Consider the following 10,376-nt stretch of genomic DNA (forward strand, 5'->3'; position numbering starts at 1 on the left):
GATAGAAGAGTATCTGCAAGAGTGAAAGTGAAAGTTTATAGGACTGTGGTGAGACCTGCGATGTTGTATGGTTTAGAGACAGTGGCATTGAGTAAAAGTCAGGAGGTGGAGCTGGAGGTAGCAGAGCTGAAGATGTTGAAGTTTTTGTTGGGAGTGACGAGGACAGGATTAGAAATGAGTTTATTAAAGGGCCAGCTCATGTAGGACATTTTGGGGACAAAGTGAAAGAGGCTCGATTGAGATGGTTTGGACATGTGCAGAGGAGGGACACGGGTATATCAGTAGTAGAATGCTGAGGATGGAGCCACCAGGAAGGAGGAAAGAGGAAGACCAAGGTGGAGGTTTATGGATGTGGTGAAGGAAGACATGCAGGAAGTTGCTTTGAAAGAGACAGATGTAGAGGACAGAGTAGTATGGAGACAGATGATCCGCTGTGGTGACCCCTTAATGGGAGCAGCCAAAAGAAAAAGAAAAAGATTTTCTAATGACAAACAATATAATTAAGATCCCAAGTTGACTGTGGGACCTTTAATATAATTACCCCGGAACGTGATACTATTACATTGCAAGCAGATTCTATTTTTCATATTATTTTCTATTATTTCTGGCTTCTCAAAATGTATATTTAAAAAAAGACAAATGCATATAAACTAATTTTAATATGTTATTAGGATGTGCAAAAACATTTTTGCTGTAAAGCCCATCCAGGAAATTTGTAATTTTGTTCCCATATACCATTATCTCCTCGTTTACATATACAAATACAATTTACATATACAAATATTCAAATCTTAATTTGAGGTTTAATGTTTTATCATGTTAAATAGAAATAAGGAACAGTGATCAACAATAGAAGTCTCTTACAAAAATACATAGTCTAGCCTAGTTCAGCAGGTCAGAAATTTTAAGTACCACCAGTGTAAAAGCCCTGATGATGAGATTAGTACAGTGGGGCAATGTAAAGTGTTTATTTTAGTACTTAGAGAAATGGTAAATGGTTAGTCAAGACTAGGTGCCAAGACTAAAAAAAGAATCTTGATGCATGCCTTTCTTATATACTAAGAGACGGTAGATTGACTAAAGCAGTGCTGGAGAATCAGAGGGCATGTGGTGCAGTGCTGATTGTAATTAAAGCCAACATCTAAGTAGGTGCTGGTGTGTTTTTTGGCTTTGTAGATGAGCATCAGCATTTTATATCAGATGTTGTCAGATGTTGACCTTCCATCCTCATTTGGGTGACTACAAGAGTTTGATCATAAATTTTTCAACAATACAGAACACTGGAGAGAGAGAACTAACATGAGTACTGGAGTATAAGATTATAAGTAATGTTCTTTCTACAGTCTTATACAGTCTTTATGGTTAGTAGCTCCTAGTTTTATGAGCTCAACATTTGTGATTTGTGGAGGCTGTATGGTGAGCAGAGGCTGACCTGAGTGGAGTGTGTTGCAGTTTGGGGTTGCTTAAAAGGAACTGAACAAGCACCTGAGTGGCCATTGTGTATAGAAATGGCTGGATTCTCCTAATGTTGTGAGGCATAAAGGACAGTCGGTTGTCTGTGGTTAAGCAAAGATTGTGTGCCAAAACAGGGGGAGATTTGAGAGTTGTCTATAGAGATAAGAAAATCTTGAGATGGCGGGGTATCTCTAGGGATGTACAGCTGCTTATTGACATACAAGTAGAAAATTGGTGTAAGAGGGATCAGAGGGATGAGTTGTGTGTTATATGATCTTACCAGGAGAGAGGAAGAACAGATGAAGGGGGGGAGAGGAAAAACAAACCTAGAGGGAGAATAGACCCAGGGCCCACCACAAAGGCCACAATAGTACAAGAATCTGAGAAAATATAAAAGGAATCAATAAAATCGGCTGTGTTCATTGGCTGGAACAGTGATAACATAGTGACTAATGTGCATTAGTTTGTGTAATCAGCCAAATTATTGTCTTCAATATTGTAAGCTTACCACTTGATTTTGCTCCTGTGGTGTAGCTAATTTAGTCTTGCCAAAGAGTGTTTATTTAATGTTCTGTACTTCTTTTTATACAAAATATTAAATATAAATTACTGATATTCACTCAGTCAATGGAAGGACATAACACATGGAAATGACACAATAAAGCAGGTTTGTTTGTATTTAAAGTTATGTACAGCGGGGAAAATTAGTATTTGGCACATTATGTCCCCCACAGTAAGGGGATTTCTAAGTGGGCAATTGACACAAAATTTCCACCAGATATAGCCATCAAGCCAAATATAGAATTTATACAAAGAAATCAGAACATTTAAGTATACAATTTGAGTCATAATAAATAAAGTGAAATGACACAGGGAATAAGTATTGAACACACTTTATTTGATACTTTGTAGAAAAGCCTTTGTTAGTGATTAGAGCTTCTAGATGCCTCTTGTATGGAGAGACCAGTCGTCTGCATTCCTCAGGAGAGATTCTGGCCCATTCTTCCACACAAATGGTCTTTAAATCTTGAAGGTTCCTTAGGCCTCTTTTATGAACTTTGAACTTCAGTTCTCTCCATAGATTTTCTATGGGTTTTAGGTCAGGTGATTGACTGGGCCATTCAAGCAACTTGATTTTCTTTCTTTGAAACCACATCATTGTTTCCTTGGCCTTGTGTTTGGGATCATTGTCTTGCTGAAATGTCCACCCTCTTTTCATTTTCAGCTTTTTGGTTGATGGCAGCAGATTTTTATCCAGAATGTCCTGGTACATTTCTCCATTCATCCTGCCTCCAATAATATGACGTCTGCCAGTACCCCTTGCTGAAAAGCAGCCCCAAACCATGATGCTTCCACCCCCAAACTTAACTGTTGGTATGGTGTTCTTGGGGTGGTGGGCAGTGCCATTTCTTCTCCAAACATGGTGTGTAGAATGACTGCCAAAAAGTTGAATTTTCCTTTCATCCAACCATACTATAGTCTCCCAATAATCCACAGGCTTCCCCAAATGCTCTTTCGCAAACTTTAACCGAGCCTTAACTTGCTTTTTGTTCAGCAATGGAGTCTTGCGTGGTGAGCGTGCATGGATGCAATGGCGGTTCAGTGCATTGCTTATAGTTTTCTTTAAAACAACAGTACCTGCTGATGCAAGGTCTTCTTTAAGTTCTGCCCGAGTGGTTCTTGGCTCTTGGGGAACTCTCCTGATTATTCTCTGGACTCCTCGGACAGAGATCTTACGTGGAGCACCTGATCGTGGCTGGTTTATGGTGAACTGATGCTCTTTCCATTTCTGGATAATGGCCCCCACAGTGCTCACAGGAACATACAGCATTCTGGAAATGTGCCTATAACCATTCCCATCAAAATGCTTTTCAAAGATAAGATTACGACGATCTTTAGAGAGTTCTTTGCTTTTACCCATCATGAAGTCTTTCCTGTGTGCCTCCTTAGTAATGAGAAGCCTTTATAGGCCATCAATTAGGACTAAAGCAGCTGATATCAATTAGTACTGATAGGGGGCAGGGTTTCTCTCTCAATACATGCAGGAAATCAGTGAGCTGAAAACGTCCACAGACTGCCATCAAACTGCATGCTAAAGTCGATCTAGTTTATATTGTGTGCAAGCTGGAAATGAGTGAATAGCCAAAGAGGAGGCCTAGAATTCGGGTGAGGATGCCCTCTAGAGGTCTAGCATAGACATGTGCAGGATGCTGTGTAAATCCAAAAAAAAACATTTCCTTTAGAACAAACTCTTCATGCAGTGTAGGTAAATTACACAATGCAGATTCATATATCAATATGTTAAGTGCGGGTAAAAAAAAAAAAAAAAAAAAAAACGCCAGGTGTGATGAAATGTATTTCTGTACATTTTTTTTTATATTAAAGGAAGATGTTAAAGCAAATAACATAAGTAATGTGTTACATGTTTGAAGGAACATGACTGATATAATTCTCTACATAGAAATTATAAAATTTTCCCACAGGCAGGCCAGTCTTTAAAAGAAATACTTTTTTACAGTTATAACCATGAAAATGCTTTTATTTTTTTTTTTAACAAAGTATAATAGAAGGCATATTGCAAAAAAATTAAAGATTGTGAAATTAAAGATATTATTTTGTCATTTCCTACATTAGGGCTGTTAACATTAGCATGTTAATAACACGTTACTGCAAATTAACTTAAACGGCACAAATTTTATTTAACGGGTGATTGTGTTTGACCATTTTTATTGTGTGTGTGTGTGTGTGTGTGTGTGTGTGTGTGTGTGTGTGTGTGTGTGTGTGTGTGTGTGTGTGTGTGTGTGTGTGTGTGTGCGTGCACGCCAATAACTTCAGTCTGCCTCTGTTCCAATTATTCTCGTTTTTAGCACATTTTAGCCAAACAGCATTTTCCCCTTGTGTTAGCCATTTTGAAATAATCCTCCATTTCAAAAATATCACTGGTGTCATATAACAGTGACAGTGCTATTCACTGTTTCATACTTAGGTTTACAAGAGCATCTGGTTGGCCTGCAGGCAAAAGCAGTCAAAGACACCTTCCCATGTATACACACACACACACACACACACACTGCAAAATGATGTACTGCAAAATGTTTTATCACACCACACCAGGCCGTGAAAATGATAAAGCAGAATAGTTCACCGGAAAGATGAGTGCCATTACAGTTTCTGTAAATGCAAGTGTAAATGATTATAACCATTTATTACATTTGTCAACAGATAACACTTTCAGTGTTTAAATGGGTAAATAATCGTAGTTGTTTGAAAAGGAAGTGACCAGCAATCCTGTCTGAAACCTTCAACTGCTAGCACTGCTTCAACGAGTCCTGCGTGTGCTAATTTCTCTTCACTGTCTACTTGCCTCCTGTTCACTCAAAATGTCTGCAGATGACATATTTACAAAAATCTTCAGCATAATAGCCCTGATCTTTTTACCAAAGGAATCCTTGTATTTGTTTTACAGAACAGATTTATTATTATCGTAATGAGCAGACTCCGAACCTTAATTTTTTAATTAGAATATTATTCTTACTATAAAATGTAAAACATTGATATAATGTTAAAAAAAAAAAGATGCAAAACATATAGGGCCCCAGGTGTGATTATTTAAGACATGCTGGAAAGACTTCGTGCAAGAAGTAGCATGTTGTAAATGCTCACTAAAGTTTCCACAGACAAAATTATTAAACAACAACAACATCAAAAAACGCTGTTAAACATCCCTATCACTAAAGTGGTTTGATAATATGTAGGTGGAATATTTAAAGAGACTCAACTAATCAGCTTCGAACAGGTACACCATGCAAGGACCACTTCTAATAGCTCTAATATATCCCTGAAGGGTTTTTTTTTTCCAGGTTTGTTTTCTTTTTAAGCTTTCTTAGTAATATCAAATTCAAAATTCATACGATATACTTAAAAAATTTTCAGCTTTTTAGTAAGTGAAATAATGATTGTATAACACACACCTGGACATGATCATGGTCATGGCTAAAGCATTGTCCATGTTCTTTTTCCACTCCTTTTCATTGCAAGTTTTCAATCTTAACACTGTCTTCTAGCATTTTCAGCCTAAAGCGACTTGGGGCTTTATTTTGCGTTAAACTTTAAGCCAGTCATGGAGTATGAAGCATCGTTCACTGTGAGTGAATTGAGATCTTGAGTCATGCAGTTGTAAAAAAAAGTATCTCATCATACAGAGTACAGGCTTACTTATATTTGCATTTGAACAGGCTTCTGATATAAAAAAATGCAATTCAGAAAAGACACTCTCCAATTCTGAATCATCCAAACTACCCAGCCACCTCATCAGGGATTGGACAGTAGAGATGAATGCGTATGGATTGGAAACTGACGTGAGCTCCGAAATGTCTCACAGCCTCTTTCCTTTTGATTGCTCTTTGCACTCAAGCCATACCATAGTACAGAGTAGGCACTCTTGAATAAATGGCAAACACAATACAAACAATGGATAAACACAGAAAATAAAACCAATGTAGCTTTTAATTCAGTAAATCATTAAAACAGTTTATATCAGAGCTGTCAAAAGTTTCATTCTAATTGGTCTGGAGGTGTTGATTAATTTTTTCAACAACACAACTTGTAAATTATTAACAAGTTTTATATAAATGTGCTTGTTCGCAACTTACATGCAGTGAGTTAGGTGATGGACACTTTATATAAAAAATAAAAATAAAAAACACACATTCATGCAATCGTTGATATGGTAAAGCTCTTGTCAAAACTTTGTAACAGTCAGTTTTCCAATATGGGAAAGTCTTTCAATCTGAACGCTGTATGGTTTCTTGGGACAAAAACAAGCTGTTCTTTTCTTCATGAGAAAAAAAGTTAGAGACTGGCAGCTTATAACTGTTATAACTGTATATCTGAGCTTATTTTGTAACAGGAACTTATCATAAGGACACTCCACAACATTAAACATAAGTATAATTAAAAAAAATTGTATTAAAATAAAAAACATTGGCAAATTTGCAGTGGCATAAAATAGTATAGAATAGCTGGGGATGTGCTATTTAAAAAATAATCAAATTCAGTGTGGTGTACAAACCAGGAAATCTGAAATGTAATATCTTAGGGTTCTATATGTGAACTATTCAGAAAACATTTAAGAAAATAATTTATTTTTATTACATTTAATTTGATCCTATTTTTTAAATCCACAAACAAATACTGGAAACAAAAAGAACATCATGGCAACAGCATCAATTGCAGATGTCACTGCTGCCAATGAGCCTAATCTTGTTGTAAAATTGTATTCATGTACTAGCCCCGAAATTTACTTAAAGCTAAATAATCATATTTATGAGTTTCCTCCCGTCTTGCACGACAAACCGAAAGGAAGCTACTCTTTTACTAAAGAAAATCTACTTCAGACTGTTTAATATTTCAACCTTTTTGTGACTTTGAAGCTTTGGATCATTTCCAAAATCTAATGTTTATCTGCTGGTTACTGTAATAATTCGCTATAAATCCTACAACTATTAAACCACTCATTCTTGAAATACAGTATTAATGTCAGACAGACAAATGGAGCAAAGGGACAAATTGTAGACAGCCAGAAAATGGGTTTTGAGCTCCTGAACTTGAATATGTAACTAGCATCTGTATGAACAACAATAAACCTAGTTGTGACCTTGAATCAATGTGAATTTCCAAAATCTAATTTGGCATAACTCCTACAAATATTTAAACTCTCGTTCTTTAGATATGATGCTAACAAGACTCTCGGACAGATGGAGAAAAACACCACTGCTTAGTGCTTTAGGCATAATTAGGGGAAAATAATGGAAGCACGGGAATCCCCTGAATGCATTTTATCTCCTGAACTTTGAAACCTTTTTCACACAGTTTCAAAAATTTAAATTAACGTCCCTTTAATTAAATGTAGAGCCCTTTAATTAAATTCATAATACGGCCAGTGGTTTATTATAATGAGGTTAATACAGTATGTGAAGAATGAGGATATCTTTATTGAACACAGTGACAGTTACCAAATCAAATGTAGTTGACAAAAAAACTTTTATAAAAAAATAAAATAAAAGAAGAAGAAGAAATAATGAATTAAGTTAATGGCCCAACACAAAACAACAAATCTTTTATACACAAACAGGTACATTTTCATCATGTTGTGGTTTACAATAAAACCACAGAGTATCATGCTCTGAAATATTTTGACATCCTATTGTGAGAAAAGAAAATCTTAAATCTTTCGCATTGCATCAATGTTAAATGTTTTGCAAGATGTTACTCATTTCAGGGTGTCAGAAACAGAAATAGTCACAATAATGAGAGCAATAATAGTAAAAACTCCCTTAAACCCAAGTTTAGCATTTCATAGGGCAGAATAACATAAAATCAAGTTGGAAAAAAGGGAGCAGGAGTTAACAAGAGCAATCCTAGCCTGATTATTCACTCTTAGGGACAGTGTTTAAGAATGAGGTTTTCGAATTAAAGCCTAAAATATGCTTGCATGGACATAAAGACTGTAAATTGTCTTTTGTGGTGAACACCTTTCACTTGTCTCAGCAGATACGTTATTCAGGAAATGTCCACACTGGTTTGCATTTCCTACAGTCAGAAAAAGCGAAGCTAAGAAACTTTGATTTTGTTCTTTTCCTGAGCATTGACCTGTTCTTCTCGTCGCTCCTCTCTCTCGGGCCGATCATCACTCTGGCGTGCGATCAGGAGGCGGCAAGTGAGCAGAATGCCAAACACCAGTGCATGGGCGTAGCGTTTTAGAGGATCACCAACGAGCTGATGGAAGAAAAGCACAGCCAGCATGACCAGCAGCAGCAGGAAGTTTGCAACATCCTTTGGTTTTCCAGGCACCAGCGTCAGGACCACGCCGCACACCACTTCCACAGTGCCGATGATCTTGCGCAGAAGCACAGAAGTGATGCCCAGCTTCTTCAAACCTGGCAGGGCCTTTGCATAACTCTTATATGCCCTTTTCTGAAAAAATGAACAGAAGTATTGTTAAATGAATTTAACAACAGAAACAGAAAAGCAGCATGGCTTTAAATGTGGTAGATGTTGAAACATGCTAATAGACTGAAAAAGTAAAATGGTTAAAATGTTCGCTCTGTTGTCGAAGTTACTAAATAAACTATTCCTACAAACTCTGTGACTGACTGCTCTTGTGACTATAGAAGGTTGCAAATCTCACAAAGGGACTAGGCTAAATCTTCATCCTTCGATATAGCCATCTTCTCCAGATTGGATTTCATCTCCTCTATGGGTGTTTAACCGTTTTATTATTATTATTATTATTATTATTATTATTATTATTATTATTGTTTATTTTGTTTTATCTTTCGTTGGGTCAATGATATAACCTGAAAAGCTACTGCTTACTACACAATAGCACAATGCAAGCTCGAACATTCAATTTAACACGCACTATTAGCAATTTGACCGTTTTCACCATAACAAAGGATCGTTTAAAACACTATAAAGGTACACATTTCTGTTGTGTAACTCGCTACTGAAAAGGCTCATGATGAAATTTATCAAAAATCAGTTCACTTTCAGCAGCATCCGCAGGTGCACCAGAGAATTTGCTCGAAGGCGACGCCATTGTAAAAACGCTCCGTTTCCAGCAAATAGTCCGAGCGGAGCTCAAACACAATACTGTGCTTCATGTAACTCCAACGACGATCCACTCGTGTACAGTTGTGATATATCTTACAGCATATGCAGTGACAGTGTTTTGTAGAAGGTAACTCCTGACCTGACGAAGCACTGTATCAAACAATAGCTTGGACCTGAAGCTGGAGTGAAGAGCTCATTACAGTAATGCGGCTCAGAGGGCAGCGGTGCTGCGGCTTTATTCAGTATATGCACGATAAAGACAAGACAATAGATAAACATCTACAGTCCAAATAATAATACATTATTCCATACTGTAGAACTGTAGATTATTCTAAACGTACTTCTCGGATTCCTCTTTCCATTTCGCATTTCGCACAAGAAGCATTTAAAGCTCATTAAAATGAATGAAAATTCGTATCTATACCCAACCCAAAAAGGAGAAACCCGTAAAGCAATTAGAGTCACACTCACCATTTCACTGTAGGCATCTTTACTTAATCGTGGCGTGAGTTTAATCGTTCCCATGAAGACGAAGAAGAGGCCTAGTGCAAAAGAAAGGGCGACGATGGTTACTGTCCTCGGTGAGGCCATATTCGGTCCGCACTGCCAAAAGTCCAGGTCCGTCTAACATCCGCTGTGTTCGCTCTCCTCAGTGTCCTGATGAAGATGCTGAGGGGGAGGAGCGATCCCAAATCAAACATGGCGGCACGCCATCTCGGCCTCACAGACTCCCGACTAGAGGGCGACATCGACTACGTTAGGTTTGGTTTAGTTTAAGAAACAATGCTTTTAAAACATTTCCACGACGTTTACACGCGGTTTCTTATCCAGATGAGAACTGTCAAACCAGTTTTATTAATATGTATAGCACTTGGGCAATGGACAATGTCTCGAAGCAGCTTTACAGAGATAAAGAGGTGATAAAGTTGGAATGTATAAGCTTACTGCCTTTAAGTTCTCTCTGCTCCTTATAAGTTCATGCCTAATGAGCAAACCAGTGAAGACTCTCGAAAGAAAAAACTTTACGAGGAAGAAACTTAGATACTATCCGATTATTATAGTTCCATCATTGTGATGATGTGCTTTTGGACACTTACATGCAACGGTTCATGCAAACTGCAGTCCTAAACCAATGTAGAAGACAGTTTATAATCATTACATACAGTCCACATCTATCCTAATAGTTCTTTATAGATCTTTAGGCTGTTCATATGGACCCATCCCCAGATGCACAGAGTGGTCTCCAAATAAACACAACTCCATACACAAGTTTTAAAAATTATTTTATAAATGAATGGAAGATTTAA

General features: G+C 37.2%; 1 protein-coding gene across 2 annotated transcripts; it reads right to left on the reverse strand.

Annotated features, from left to right (window-relative positions):
• Window positions 1-5,945: 5,945 nt before the first annotated feature.
• Window positions 5,946-9,744, reverse strand: tmem35 (transmembrane protein 35). 2 transcript variants are annotated; one of them, XR_014536569.1, is made up of 3 exons: window positions 9,541-9,744; window positions 7,171-8,430; window positions 5,946-7,100 (listed from the first exon to the last, which is right to left on the reverse strand). XR_014536569.1 is itself a non-coding variant. In XM_083560045.1 (2 exons), the coding sequence occupies exons 1-2, from the start codon at window positions 9,658-9,660 to the stop codon at window positions 8,068-8,070; spliced, it is 483 nt and encodes a 160-aa protein (XP_083416171.1). In that variant the 5' UTR covers window positions 9,661-9,744; the 3' UTR covers window positions 5,946-8,067. The 2 variants fall into 2 exon arrangements, 1 of the variants encoding a protein (XP_083416171.1); XM_083560045.1 differs by having other exon boundaries at window positions 5,946-8,430.
• Window positions 9,745-10,376: the final 632 nt, after the last annotated feature.

This window comes from Silurus aristotelis (genome assembly GCF_946808225.1).
Source record: "Silurus aristotelis genome assembly, chromosome: 14".
Lineage (NCBI taxonomy): Eukaryota > Metazoa > Chordata > Actinopteri > Siluriformes > Siluridae > Silurus > Silurus aristotelis.